The 16,367-nt window shown below is 36.0% G+C and overlaps 1 protein-coding gene across 1 annotated transcript in view; it reads left to right on the top strand.

The window, feature by feature from the left end:
- The window catches only part of LOC132427859 (serine/threonine-protein kinase VRK3-like), a 36,133-nt gene extending 34,298 nt beyond the window's left edge, over nucleotides 1-1,835 (top strand). Inside the window, exons 3-4 of the mRNA XM_060015403.2 lie at nucleotides 891-1,090; nucleotides 1,711-1,835. Of these exons, the coding sequence (XP_059871386.2) occupies nucleotides 891-1,090; nucleotides 1,711-1,835 (325 nt within the window). The remainder of the gene's footprint in view (nucleotides 1-890; nucleotides 1,091-1,710) is intronic.
- Nucleotides 1,836-16,367: the final 14,532 nt, after the last annotated feature.

The raw sequence follows: 16,367 nt of genomic DNA, 5'->3' as shown, positions 1-16,367 counted from the left end.
TTTTACACATATTAAGATCAGCCAAATATGAGCTTTTATTAAGGACAGTCAAATTTATAAGAAAATAATCTTTTTAAGAGACAGAGACAGACAGCAAAAAGGAAATAGTGCCATTAATTTTATATGTATAAAATATTTAAAGAAATAAGGTATAATTATGTATGTGAAATATATAAAGAAACAATGCAATGACAAAAAAGATAAAGCCAAATGGATCTTTCAGAAATAAAAATAAATTGAGGGGCATCTAAGATGGTAGTATAGAAAGACCCTGAACTCACTTTCTCCCATGGACACAACAAATTTACAGCTACATATAAGTAATTTTCCTTGGAAGAGAACCTGAGACCTAGATGAAGTGCATCTCCACAACAAAAGACAAGAGAGATGCATGGACAAGGGTAGGAGAGGCAGAGACACAGCCTTACCTCGGACCCCACCCTGGACATGGTGACCCCACAATCAGGAAGTATCCCCCAATACAAAACTCTCTCTTGAGGAGTGAAGGGATTGTGCCTCATGTCAGGCATCCCAACCCTGGGGGCTAGCACTGGAAAGATGAGCTCCTACAATGTCCTGTTTTGAAAATCAATGGGGATTCAGACCAGGAGAATCTGAACTGCAGAGAACAGAGATTCCACTCTTAAAGGGTTTGCAAACAAACCCAAGCAAGCTGAGATCCAGTGCAAAAGCAACAGATTGAAAAATATCTCTACTATAAGTGAAGGGGACTCAGTTACTAATTTTAAAGTGGTTGGCGAGAGGCAAGAACCTGTAGGGATTCTATCCAGGAACAGAAGCACTGGTAGATGCCAGTTTTACAAACTCATTTTTACATGACAGAGCCTGTGGGCACCATTTTTGCTAGCCCTCCCCTCCCCACTCAATAGGCAAGCCGTAACCAACCTGGATGAGTGCCTCAAGCCCAGCCATTCTGCACAGAGACTGAATCACACCTGGAACAGACAAGCACTGAGCCCTGAGTCCTGCCCTTCCTACACAGCAGACAAGCCACATCCAGGTCAGATGAACACTCCAAGCCCTGACCCCCCAATGCAGAGATCAAGCCATAACCTCGTAGCCGGGACAGGTAAATGACTCAAATCCTACAGTGGCCAAGCCAGGCCAGGTAAACACCCTGAACCCCACTCTCCCCATGCAGCCACCACGACCCTATTACAGATAGCATGCCTGCACAGTGCAAGTGAGGGACACTCATAGCGTGCCTGGCTCTGGTGGCTGGGGGAGATTGCACTTCTGGGACACACAAAACAGCTCCTATACAAACCACTCCTTCAAGACAGGGAGGTAGTTATTTCAGGGAGACAGAGGAATATGTTCCAAAAACAAAAACAAAAACAAAAAACAGGCAAGTGTCCAGAAAAAGACCTTAATGGAATAGATAAAGAGTTCAAATTAGTGGTCATAAAAAGCTTACCAATCTCGGGAGATGAATGGATAAACACAGCAAGAACTTCAATAAAGAGACAGAAAATACAGGGAAGTACCAAACAGAAGTTATAACTGAGCCAAAATATACACTAGAGGGGTTCAACAGCAGAATGAAAGAAATAGAAGCACAGATCAGCAGGCTGGAAGACAATGCAATGGAAAACATCCAGACAGAGAAAAAAAAAAGAATTAAAAGAAGTGAGGATAACTTAAGGGACCTCTAGGACAATTTCAAACAGAATATCATTTGCATTACAGGGGTCCCAGAAGGAGAAGAGAGAGAGAAAGGGCCAGAAAAATTGTTTGAAGAAATAATGGCTGAAAGCTTTACTAATCTGCAGAAAGAAACAGACATCCAGGACAGGAAGCCCAAAGAGTTCTAAATAAGATGAACTCAAACAGAGACATACTGAGATACATTATAATTAAAACAGTAAAAGTTAAGGATAAAGGGAGAATCTTAAAAGTGGAAGAGAAAAACAACTTATTACATATAAAGGAAACTCCATAAGGCTATTGGCAGATTTTTCAGAAGAAACTTTACAGGCTAGAAGGGAGTGGCATGGCATAGTCAAAGTCCTGAAAGGAAAAAAATGCCAGCCAAAAATTCTGTATGCAGCAAAGAATTCAGAATTGAAGGAGAAATTAAGAATTTTCTAGATAAGCAAAAAGTAAAGGAGTTTATCATCACTCGACTGGCCTTACGAGAAATGTTAAAGAGACTTTCTAAGATAAAAAGAAAAGGCACTGGACTTCCCTGGTGGCGCAGTGGTTGAGAGTCCGCCTGCCGATGCAGGGGACACGGGTTCATGCCCCGGTCCGGGAAGATCCCACACTCCGTGGAGCGGCTGGGCCTTTGAACCATGGCCGCTGGGCCTGTGCGTCTGGAGCCTGTGCCTGCGCGTCTGGAGCCTGTGCTCCGCAATGGGAGAGGCCACAACAGTGAGAGGCCCGCGTACTGCAAAAAAAAAAAGAAAGAAAAGAAAAGGCACTAATTAATAATAAGAAAACATACAAAAGTAAAATCTCACCAAAAAAGATAAATAAATAATAAAGATAGTGGATCAATCACTTATAAAGCATGGATAAAGGGTAAAAGACAAAAGTAGTAAAACTAATTAAAAATACAATAATTCATTAAGAAAGATATGTAAAATAAAAATATGTTAAAATGTATCATCAAAAATATAAAACATGGGGGATGGAAAATATAAAGCTTTGGAATGTGTTCAAAATTGTTACTATCAACTTAAAAGAGACTGTTAGATACATAGAACGTTATATGTGAACCTCACAGTAACCACAAAGAAAAAACTCATAGTAAATACACAAAAGAAAATGAGAAAGGAATCTAGACATAACATTAAAGAAAACAATCAAACCAAGGGAAGAGAGAAAAAGAAGAAGAAAGTAACAGAGAGGAACTACAAAAACAGCCAGAAAGCAATTAACAAAATGGCAATACCTATCAATAATTGCTTTAATGTAAATGGACTAAATTCTCCAATCAAAAGACATTGGGTGGCTAAGAAAACAAGTAAGCTCTCCAAGAAGAGATACTTGTGCAGAGACCAAAATGTAGTGAGACAATGAGCTATCCAGACATTGGCATAAGAGATTTTCAGGCATAAAGAGTAAGCAAAAAGGCAGGAGGGGATTTGGTGTACTCATAGAATAGAAAAGAGTCCAGAGTGGATGAGGAACAGGGAACAAAGGCCATGGAGTTGAAATACATTCAGAGAGATAGGCAGAGGCCAGATCTTGTATGCCATGGGAGGGACTTTGGGTAAGGTGTGTAGGAAAACCACTTGAAGGTTTAGAGCAGAAGAATGACTTGATATGATTGATGTATTAAAAGAATCTTGCTTACTGTTAAAGAATAGATTATAGGGTGTTAGGGATCACCAAGACTGAAAGTGGGGAGACCAGAGAGAAAGCTACTACAGTAGTCCACACAGAGATGGTGGGAGTAGTGGGAATGGTGAGAGTGATTTGTTCCAGAATATATTTTGAAGGTATAGACTACGAAACGTGTTGTATTGGATATGGATGAGGAGAGAAAGATGATGCAAGGATTATTTTCAAGGATTTTGACTTTAGCACCCAGGCAGATAGTGCTATTCACTGAAATATGAGAACATTGTAATAGGAAAAGATTTGGTAGGTAGTGTGGAGGTGGGGGGAGGTAGGAATCAATAATCCAGTTTTGGATGTGCTAGATTTGAGATATCTGCTAAACATCCAAGTGGAGAGGTTTAATAGTCATATGGTGTATTTATAAAGTTCAGGAGAAAATGTACGGCTACTCAAAAATTGATCATTATCAGAACAGAGGCACTTAGAAGCTATGGAACTTAAAATTTCATGTAGGGCATGAACATAGAGGAAGAAAAGAAAAATCTGAGTCTAAGATTACTCCAATATGTAGAGATATAAAAGACCAGGATACAGAAAATGAGACAGATAAATGGTAGCTAGTAAAGAATGCAGAATTTTTTAGTATGAGATACAAAGATAAAACAGTAAAATAAATAAGCAAATCATGTAATGAGAAGGACTAGTTTTAGTGAATATTCCCAAAATTAAAATAGATATTTTTAAAGTAACTTCAATTTTTATTTATATTTTTAAATTTTCAATTTTATTTATACTAAAAAGAAAAATAAACAGTTTACCCATTTCCCCTCACACCCCACCTCTGATCTATGGTGAAGTCACTTCATTTTTTATCTTTGCTTACCTTCACAGATAGCAATATAATTGATAAATTCTGATAGAGACCGATGCTCTCACAAAACTGGATTGCAGAATGACCCAAGTAATTTTCTGAAAGAAAAATATATATGAAAACTTATACTGTATTGTCAGTGTTGCTGTTCTTATACAAATAGATGGATAAAATAATAGGAGCAATAACTTCTGTAAAAATACTTTTAAAACCAAATCAAAAATCTTAGAGACTTCCATTTTATTTAACCAAACATTGCAAATATTCATCAATTTAATTGCATCCTTGAAAAAGTGTTCAAAGTCCAGGCTTAACCAGAGCAAGTAATAAAACTCGAACAATGTTCTTAGAAGTTAACATACAGAGTTGGACCCATTAAAAAAAAAAAAAAAAAAAGAGTAAGGTGAAAAATACACATTGTGTGTTCCAAGTTAAAGCTTAAGTGACTAGAAGGATGAAAGTAATGAAAGCATATAGGTAAATGAAATGTTTGTTTCATTTGTTGAAATAAATCAACTGTAGTTCCCTAAACAAATCAAGGAGATAATATAGTGCCCGAAATGAAATGCTCAGTATATCTAGCTGTTTTTAGTGTCCATTCACAGGAGAGGAAAGGAGCAATATAGAAAACATCTCCTTTTCCCCATTCATTTCCTTTGATCTACGGAGGATTTGCACAGCTACTTCTTATTTATATCTCCCAACCAGACAAATAGTTCAGGCAATATGGGAAAGGGACCTCCTCAGCAGCTTCTGACAACTCTCTTTCCCTCTAACCCAAACCAGGAAGTCTGGGAAATGTACAAGCGCTTTCCATCCACTCCTCTACCATAGTCTATCACACATGCCCTTATGTCTTTGTAAGAAATCATGTTACCTAACAAGGGTAACCATGCCTGCCTTTTCAGAGCCTTACTACTGGGGATACTCCCTGTGAAATATGCAGCTTAGGAGAAGTAGGATACCAAATAGTGGAGATTGCAGGTTCTAAGAATACTATACCGTTGAAATAACATAGAATATGATGCGCATTCTAGTAAGTTAGGAATCTACTCATATAGCTAATCAAAAATTCTCATTTTGAAATTTAAAAATCATTGCCTATACATTTAGGTATATTGTATTTTTAAAAGAATACCTGTTTGTTTTCATGCTTTCCAGAGGTATTGCTTCAGATAATATGGGCATTCAAGGTGAATTTCAGGTACCAGTGTGGTCACATTACCTTAATTCCTGTGGCTGAAGTTGTGTGAATGAAAATATTTCAGCTCTCGCTGATGCTTTACTCTTGTAGCATACTGAGATGAATCCCAATCCTTTCCCTGCCCAATAAGCACAGGTAGCTTCAGACAACACTGGTGAACTAGTGATACCTACACTAAGGGCATTCCTTTTTCAGTCACAAATTGTGTAACAGGTAACCCTGCAAACTGATGGTGAGAGCACTTAAAGGAACTGCTGTCAAAGGCCCACATTTTTGATAGATGGTTGGTTGGCTACAACTGCATCTGGTTCGTAACACCTGGAGCGATTCTTTAACTTGAGCCTCTGCAGTGCAGTAGAGATTAAGAGTGCACAGCCTCTGGAGACAAATTGCTTAGTTCAAATTGGGCTCTACTGCTTTCAGACTATGGAAAAAGCAAGTTAGCTCATCTATACTTTATAAAAAGTGTAAATAAAAAGAGAATAACAGCAGTGCCTAGATAATAGGAAACCTGTGATGACTGAATGAATTGCTGTAAAGCAGAGGAAGCATTGCTTATTACAGTGGCTCGACAAATGTTATTTATTAATTACTTGAGAGCAAAACAAAATAGTGATATTATGTAGGTTTACTAAAGATTTAACTTTGGCACATGTGTAACAATTTAATTTATATAAACCCCACTTCATCCTCACTTAACTCTCAATTCTTGATAGTTTTGAGCTTGGTTTTGTTCAAGTCATCCTCTTCGTTGGTTCCATCCTTGCCTTCAAATGATAATTATCTTTATTTCTGTATATACCTACTTCCCTAGAGATAAGCTGGCAACAGGGGGCACTCAGACATCTTCTGAATTCACTTATTTTGACTGAAAAGTATAAGATTTTCTACTTTAACCTGTGGACTTTTTGTTTCTGATAAGCTGTGTTCTGTTTTGCTTGTATCTATGTTCTGTTTTGCTTGTATCTATGCTTGTATCAGGACTGAATGAGAAACTTCTAGGTTTTAGTAAACCATGGCTCTTCTTTTCACCTTTGACTTGATGAGCACACTGGAAATTTGTATCAATACTAGATTTAATTTTCCCCTAAGGCAAGGTTCATCTATTCTCCCTTGCTGTTTCCCTGTACTTCTCAGGAAACTTCTTGCCTCCAAGGGGAGTTTGCCGGGCTTCCTATGGTATAAGGAAACCCTTAGTGGTAGGCAGACTTTTCCTTGCCTTATTAAAAAAAAAAAAAGTAGTAATGGAAACATGAAACATGACTGTGGAACTAAACCTCTACCAGCATTTCCTTGATTGTTGGTTAGAAATGAGACTGGACATTATGTTTAATATGTTTTAAACTTTAAATCATTCAATTATAGATGCCAATCCATATATTAATATAGAGAGAATTCATAGCTTTGATTTTTTTTCTATTCTCTACAACAAATATAAAGAAAAATCTTATTGCTCATGCAAGCATATAAAATTTCAAGAACTTAATATTTTCTCATCCTAGTTTATTCATGCCTTAGAAAAATAACTTCAGGACAAATATTTTATCATAGTACCTGCAATATTTTATCTCAGAATTGGCTGTGACTTTCCAGGTTCCTCTTTTTATTTACTTACTATTTCAATAGCATGGCCTAGTTTATAATACTGTCCTAAGGAATTTATATTTTCTGATAAAAATGTGTTAGGCAAAAAATGAGAAGAAGAAATACAGTGACTTTTTATTTCAGTTATACCAGTTGAAATAAAATTTCAATTTAATCAACATTTTAATATAGATATGACTATGCAGAATACAACTGTCAGTCCACATTATATCAGCAAGTCACTGACTATATCATAACATCATCAAATGCTCTTTTAAAAGAAGCTACATTTACATGATACCAAAATAACTGAGAAAAAGGGAAAATTTTGGCTGGTCATCTGCACTTGGACTCTTCATGCCAGTTATGTACTAGTGTCCCTTTTTTCTCCTAAGGTTTTATGTATCACACAGATATATCTTACAGCATTGATGTCTCCTGTTTAGTAATGGGACAATATTGATTTAAACTTAAGTACTTTGGAGGTCTTGGTCACAGAACAGGAAGTATTGTGGTGATTAATCCTGGGGTAAATTTTGCTTGATATTTTAAAATAAATTTAGACTTAAAAGAAGATGTGCACAATACAAAAATTAAACATGAGAGATGTGAATAGAGAGGGATGATTACTATATTTTAAATTATCACTTTAGTTTCCATTACTGGAAGGAGTGATCAGATTCTTAGAATAAAGTTAAAACCAAGTACAAATGAACTGAAGCTTTGGAAATGCAGTCTCAGGTATATCTCATTTAGTGCTTTCATCTTCTTAGAGGAATACGACTATACTCATATTTTAGTATTAGGAAACTGAGCCCTATGTAGATTAATAAGTGGGTGATGCAGGATTCTAGATTAGGTCTTTTAACCCAGGACTGTGCTTGCTTTACTATACCATGTGAGGAGATAAACAATATAACATTAAATGGTAGTGTTTGACAGAGTATGACTGTGCCAGACAAAAAGTAGGAAACAGCATGGTGCCGTGGTTAGTTTTATATGTCAATTTGACTGGGCTGAGGGATACCACGAGAGCTGGTAAAACATTATTTCTGCATGTGTCTATTAGGGTATTTCTGCAAGAGATTAGCATATGAATCAGTACACTGAATAAAGAAAATTTGTTCTCACCAATGAAGAACCAATCCACTGAGGGCCTGAATAAAACAAAAAAGGCAGAGGAAGGGCTAATTTGCTTTCTGCTAGTGTTGAGATATCTGTCTTCTCTGGTACTTGTACAACAGTCTCAGACTGAATTACACCACTAGCTTTCCTGGTTCTCCACTCTCCGGCTTGCAGGTGGCAGATTGTGGGACTTCTCCACCTCCATAATCACGTGATCCAATTCCTATAATAAATCTCTCTCTCTCTCTCTAGATATAAATATATAGATACAGATATATAAATATATACATATAAATATATATAAAATATATTGTATCTGTATATATATATCCTATTGATTCTGTTTCTCTGGAGAACCCTAAATAATACATATGGGTGGTAAATACTTTGCCTATCTGACATGAGTTGCTAAAAGTTATGCTAGTCCCCTGAGAAAGTAAGTCCAAAACTCAAATCAATGACCTTCCACATAAAGAAATCAGAAAACTAGAAAAATTGAGCAAATTAAAAACCCAAGTAAGAAGATGAGAGTGAAAATCAATGAAGGAGAAAACAGAAAACAATAGAAAACTATTAAACCAAAGTCTGATTCTTCGAGAAAATAAATAAAATTAATAAACTTCTAGCCCAACTGATCAGGAAAAAAAGAAGAAACAAATTATCAATGTAAGGTATGAAAGAGGTGATGCCACTACAGATCTGTCAGATATTAAAATAATAATAAATATTATCAACAATGCTATATCAATAAATTTGAAACAGATAAAACTGACAAATTTATTGAAAGTGACAAAGTACCAAAGCTCATTGAAAAAGATATAGACAATCTGAATATTCCTATATCTATTTTAAGAATTGAATATGTATCTAGAAACATTCAAACCAAGGAAATGCTGGGCCCAGATAGCTTTACTAGGAAATTCAGTGAGTCAATTAAGAGAGAAATGATACAAAAATCTAGAAAATGGAAAGGTAGAAAATACTGTGCAACTCATAATATGAGGTATTATTCCAATACCAGGAAAGAAAATAAATATTCCTCATAAACACAGATGGGAAATTTTTTGTTGGAAATTTAGCAAATCAAATCCAACAATATCTAAAAAGGGTAATATATCATGACCAAATGAGGTTTAACCAAGTAAAACAAGTTTGGTTTAATATTTGAAAATCTATCGATGTAAACAGACTAAAAACAGACAAAATATGTGAGCATCTCAGTAAATGCTGAAAAAGCATTTAACAAAATCCAACATTGCTAATAAAAAGCTCTTAGCTAGGGCTTCCCTGGTGGCTCAGTGGTTGAGAGTCCGCCTGCCGATGCAGGGGACATGGGTTCGTGCCCCGGTCCGGGAAGATCCCACATGCGGAAGAGCCCACATGCCTCGGAGTGGCTGGGCCCGTGATCCATGGCTGCTGGGCCTGCGCGTCCGGAGCCTGTGCTCTGCAACGGGAGAGGCCATGACAGTGAGAGGCCCTCGTACCGCAAAAAAAAAAAAAAAAAAAGCTCTTAGCTAATTGGTAATTGAAAGAAGCTTTCTTACCTGATTTTTAGAAAAATCTATGAACTGTTAGTTAACATCATTTCTTTCTGAACTTGCTTACAGTTTCCATCTCTCTACTGACATTATCCATCTGATCTTGAAAGTTTTCTAATTTTTGCATTAGAATCCTAATCATATTAATCATAGTTATTTTAAATTCCTGATAATTCTAGTGTATGTGTCATCTCTGAATCTGGTTTTGATTGTTGTGTCTCTTCAAACTTTGTTTTTACTCACTTTTCGGCTTGGCTGCTGTTTTTTGTTGGTGGTCTTGAAATCTGGACATGCTGTTTTGGGTAATATGTAATGAAATTAAAAAGCCTATAAATGTTCCATAGAGGAGATATGTTTTGTTTAATATTTGTTACAGCTATAAGTACTAGAGGCTTCAAATTCTTAAAATGTCCTTATTTCGTCTCCCTCCATGGCTTTGGGGTTTACCTTTGTTCTGTTCTTCAGAGACAGTCTGCATCTTTCAGATATTTCCACTGTTATAGTGAAGGCATTTTGAAGTGATGATGGGTGATGCAGAACAGGATGTTCTATGAACTTTTTTTAAAAAATCATTGTTTTAATAGGCCTGTATCTCAGAGTGAAGCCTTTCCAAGAGTTTTTGTCTCTCCTACACAGGTGTAGCTTTTTATCTCTCTCTTCCCTATATTCTTTTCCCTGGTGCAGCATTCTCAATCTATTTCCTTGAGGCCCTCTCACCTGTTGAGTATCATTTTTTATTTTTCCCTTAGGTGGGACAGAAAGGCTGAGGCAGGCTGGAGTGGGTGGAATTTTCTTTTGCCATCTGGGACAATGTTTTAGCAAAACCTTGAGGTAAGCCTTTTGGTAAAAGTCCTTCCCTCTGGAGAGTAGGTTTCTGTTAAGCAGAAGGGTCTAGGTAGAATTCACAATGGCTATTCTTTCCCTCCCCCTTCCAGAGCTAGGAAGAGATTTTTCTCAGTTCCTCATCATGAGGACCCATTGGGCTTCCTAGAGGGGAAGTCCATGAAAGAGAAGGGGATCCTCTGTAACTGCAGCCTTTAGAATTTTCTCACTTTCTCACACTAGTCTGTACTTAGTCTCCAGAAATTTGTCAAAATTATTAGTTAAGGAAATAGTTCTACCAATGTATGGTGTTAAGAATCTTCTGCCTTATGTAAGCAAATCTTGGAGAGTGATTCTCTCTGAATTCATCTTTCTATCTAGATTTCAGGGTGGTGGTTTTCTCTGAAAACTCTGTTCTCTGATATAGAGTCCTAATCATATTAATCACATGAGAAAGTCGTTGATTTTTTTTTTTTTTTTTTTTTTTTTGCGGTACGCTGGCCTCTCGCTGTTGTGGCCTTTCCCGTTGCGGAGCACAGGCTCCGGACGCGCAGGCTCAGCGGCCATGGCTCACGGGCCCAGCCGCTCCGCGGCATGTGGGATCCTCCTGGACCGGGGCACGAACCCGTGTCCCCTGCATCGGCAGGTGGACTCTCAAACACTGCGCCACCAGGGAAGCCCGAAAGTCGTTGATTTTGTCCAGCATTTATCTGTAAGGAATGGAGTGACAATTTTCAAACTATATGTGGGAGCTAAAAATGAAAGTGGTATAACCACTTTGGAAAACAGTTTGGCATTTTTTTTTAAGTTAAATATACTTCTACCATATGACCTATTCATTCTACTCCTAGGTATTTTCTCCAGGAGAAATGATAACATGTCCATGCAAAGACTTGTACAGAAATGTCCTTAGTAGAATTGTTCATAATATCCAAAAAGTGGAATTAATACAAATGTACATCAATTGGTGAATGGATATACAAATCGTGGTATATCCAATGCAGTAGTATCCAATGGAATAGTACTCAGCAATAAAACTAACTGTTGATACATGCAATGACATAGATCAATCTCAAAATAATTAAGAGTGAAACGAGTCAGACAAAAAAAATCTATTCCATGATTCCATTTTTATGAAGTTCTAGAAAATGCTAATTAATCTATAGTGACAGAAAAAAAGATTAATGTCTATATATGGATGAACAGGATGAGGAGGGTTAGTTGGAAGGAATTACAAAGAGCACAAGGAAATTTGGGGGGGTTATGGCTGTGTTTTCCTCTTGATTGTAGTGATGGTTTCATAGGTGTATACATGTTTTAAGACCTATCAAATTATACTTTTAACATATGCATTTTACTCTATATCATAGCTCAGGAATGCTGCTAAAAAAAAAAACTAAACTCCATAATTTCTTTGACACTTCTCCCATCAAAGGGTGGAATGTAAGTTTCCATTCCCTAGATTATCAGCTGACTTTAATTAATTGCTTTTAACCAATAAAATGTGGAAGATTTGTACCTTGATGTCTTTCAAGGCTAATTTGAAAAGGTGATACACCTTCTGCTTGCTTCCCTCCCCTTCTCATGATGCTTTTCCTTGGACCCCCACCACCATTTTGTAAGCATAGAAAGCCACATGTAAAGACAATATTGAAATGTTCTGGCCAAAGGCCCAGCTAACATTCTAGTGAACAGCAGCATCAATTCTCAATCGTATGAGTAAATGGTACCCCACATGACTCTGATGCCCCAGCCTTCAAGCTGCCTCAAGTGATGCTGAGTGAAGTAGAAATGGGTTCTTCCTATATAGTCTTGTTCAAATTGAAAATTCATAAACAAATAATTTTTATTTTAGCCATTAAGTTTTAGGTAGGTTCGTTATCCAGCAGTTGATAGATAGAATAGGTATTTACTGGCATTATTTGTCTTTCTCTGTTCTCTGTTACTATAATAGATGATGTGACTTCTGATAAGTGTATGTGTGAGTATGTGTGTGGGAGGATATTGACCATTTAAAATGTGCCAACGAGCAGATTCTAAAATCTATCAACATATACCCTGCTAATATGACAATTTCATGCAAATCATCTTTTAGGCTTTTATTTCAAACACCTGAATCTTCTTTGAGTGAATCTGTGAGATACTACTAAATTTAAATTACATTAAGAAATAAAACAGGAAAGACTTATATCTACACTGAACTTAAGGAGAATCAAGCCTTCCCTCTAAATCTTCTAGGATTCAAATAAATATAAAACACTTTTTTGGAATCCCATATATTATATGCTCATTTATCATAAAAAATAGTTGTCTATACATGCTAAAGCATAAAGGGAATTAATATGTTCTACTTCTATTTTTGAAAACCAGTATTTTTAATTCTTATGACAAAGTGATTAGGCTCTTTTGAGGTTGGTTTGCATTTTTAAGCTTTGCTTTATTACAGATATTTTCTGATTCCTTGATCTAATAAATTGAATCTAATTTCTGAAGTCACTCCTCTCCATATTATTCAGAACATCTGACCCAAAGTATAACCACATGTTGTGGAAACCACTATCATCACCTAAACCCAGTGTCTATTTGAACTTTTAGACTAAATTTTATGGCCATTTGGCTCTTCCCACTGTTACCTAAGTTGTGTTTATATCAGGGTAATCAGGAGAAAGTTCATATAAACTATGACATTAATGTGGATTTTCAAGGGGGGATAAACTTTTAATAGGTATTTTCTTGAGCCATATAAAACCGTATGGCATTTTGTAGATAAAAACGAATATTTAATGCTAATTTCACATACTTCTACCTTATTACATAGAATGGCAAAATCCTCCCTAGTGACAGCAAAGGTTAGCATAACATTGGAATTTTTAGTATCTCTGAAGACTAAACATGTGAAGTATGTCAATCTCATCCGAACTTTCATAAGAGTAAGGAGCTCATTCTGGTCTGCACTACCATAGCTTAGAGGTGAAGAGCATGGGTTCTGAGGTGGATCACCTGGAATTGATTTATATTCCATTCCATACGATGTGTCCCTGGGCAAATAAGTTAATTTCTCCATGATTCAGTTTCCCCATCTATATAGTGGAGTTACTGATGATGCCTTCACCATAAGATGGTTGTTACTATGTAAAATGTTAATTTATGTAAAATGCTTGGAAGAATGCCTAACACATAGAAAATATTAAATAAATAATTTTTGACATTAAAAATAGAACTAATACAGGTAAATATTTCCATTCATTACACAGAACATCCCAACAGTGATCTGATGGACAAATTAAAACACAGTTTTTGAGAATTATGGAACAACTTGATAGTAGGCAGTGGTGTTTAAATAACAATGAAGTTTCACACCAAAAAAAAAAAATCTTAAGCCTAAATACCCACTTTTTCCAGTTGTGTCCAAAGGGACAGTTACTATTGTAGGTTGAGAGCACATTATGAATTATGGAAAGCTAAACATATTCCTAAATACATATCACTACATAATATGTAATAATTATTACATATTACCAATATTACTAACACTCAATTTACTATAAGTAGCTGTTCCTTGGATTAAAAATCACATGTAACCTATGAAAATCAAAATCTAAATATACATTTGAACTTGAGAAGAATTAAACATATATAAGGTAAAAGGTTTAGTTTCAAATTGAGCAGATTTGTTTTTTAAGACAAGTGTATAAAACACTTGCATGAGACAAAGCTGACCAAATGTAGGCCAATTCCTCAGTTTATTATCCTGAAAAGGATGAATTGTGTCAAAATTTCATACTGATCTCCTGAAAACAAGAGAGAAATAGCAGTGTACATTTTTTTGCGGGGAGGTGCATAAAAAGACTTGGGAATATATAAAACTCCCAATTATCATTTTACATGATCCAAATCTTGGATTGTAAAAACATAGCTCATCTTTACGTTAAACACATATTCAATCAGTCAATCGATAACATGCATGTACAGAGTTGGTTAAATAGTATTTCAAATTGTTGACATTCTGAAAATATTTCCTCAATAGTTAATTTACATTTAAAAATGAAGATCAAAAAAACCTTTATTTTGATTATTAGTGATAGTGAGCACAACATAAACTAACATTCAAATTTGATTAGATCTGAAGGAAATTTCATTTCTAATCTCCCTAAAAAATAGTCAAGATTTTTTTTTATGAAACATATATTATTTACAACAAATGTTACAGGTTTTAATACATCCTAAAACAGAGACATAAATCAACTCCACACAGCATTAACTTTTGTAATCCTGGCTAGGGGCAGCTAACTCAATTATAGGAACAAAGCAAGTTACATAAGGAAATGAAAAAGCCAGTTATTTTGAGAAAGGAAGGTGATTTCTCCCTTAGGATGAAGCAGCAGCTTCTCAGCTCCAAATAATTGCTGTTTGGGGCTGTTGGAATGTTGTAATGTGGGATAGAGTTAAAACTTCACTTTTTCACAAGAAACTGGAAACCCATCATTTCTCTGCTTTTTAATGTTGGCAACAATTCTAAAGAATTTTAATTGTGATACAGGACAAACAAAATATCTCTGCAGACCAAATTAAGCCAGCTGACCACCAGTTGGTGTGTCCACACCAACACTCATCATATTTTCCTGCCTCTGCAGGTTTGCTCATTACCTTCCCTCAGCTGAGAATGCACTTTCCACTCAGATCACTACATGTGAACCTCCCAGCTAAATATTTACTGTCTGCATGAGCTCTTTCCCCTGGGTTAAAGATGGAAATAATGCCTGCTTCCCTAGTGTTTGTCAAACACTTCCTCAGTGCTTGTCTACAACTCGTATCACAGATCTTACATATAATTGATGTATATCTGTGCCTGATTCTAAAACCTTAAAAGCATGAATGATTTCTTATGAAATTTGATATCTACATTCATTTAGTACAATACCTTTTACATAACAGTGTTTAAATATATAATGAACGAATAAATTCTAGCATTAGTCTCTTCACAATAAGCTAATGTAGAGTGGTGGATGTCAAGTGGAAACATTATAATAATTTCTAACATTTTAAAATAACTGCATAAAAGATTTATATTTTAACATCATCTGAATTCATGGGGATAGGTATTGAGGCAATGGGGAGTATGTAAGCACACACAAATGGATATTTAGGCTTAAACCATTTTAATAACTGACAGTAACAGTTCTAAAAATAATCCTTTAAATTAATACAATGAAATATGTTTAATGCCTCAAAGGATCAAAAAGCAATATTTTTCCAAATTTATATTTGAAATAACTATCTTATATGATTTAATACAAATGATACAGCTTTATCAAACTTGATAATTTGTATTTGAATAGAAGTCTAAAATGTCTCATTACCTTCCTGTGAATTATTTGATATTGACCTTCACTTAGCCAATGACATTGATTCATTTCTTGAGCTCCAAGTTATGGAAAAAACCTTTATTGAACACACATCCTACCTCTATCCTTTTCCATTGTGCTATATTTCAAACCTAACCAAAAGAACAAGAAATCAAGTTTCAAAGGTACTAAAATCCCCTATAAAGAGGAGATATAGAGCATGATTTTCAAGAGCAATTTAATAATTACAAATTTTGAAATAAAACTAACAGCAACATAATAAATTTAGTATCCTACATGTGGAGTTCATTTATATTTCCAAGTCTCATAGGCAATGAAATCTTGACAAGCTCTAAATGTTAATGCAGTGAGCTCTTAAAAACATTCATTTCAGGGCTTCCCTGGTGGCGCAGTGGTTGAGAGCCCGCCTGCCGATGCAGGGGACACGGGTTCGTGCCCCAGTCCGGGAAGATCCCACATGCCGCGAGCGGCTGGGCCCGTGAGCCATGGCCGTTCAGCCTGCGCATCCGGAGCCTGTGCTCTGCAGCGGGAGAGGCCACAACAGTGAG

Source organism: Delphinus delphis, chromosome 7 (assembly GCF_949987515.2).
Source record: "Delphinus delphis chromosome 7, mDelDel1.2, whole genome shotgun sequence".
In the NCBI taxonomy this organism is placed as follows: Eukaryota; Metazoa; Chordata; class Mammalia; order Artiodactyla; family Delphinidae; genus Delphinus; species Delphinus delphis.
The sequence above is the reverse complement of the archived record's forward strand: the minus strand, read 5'-3'. Positions and strand labels throughout refer to the sequence as shown.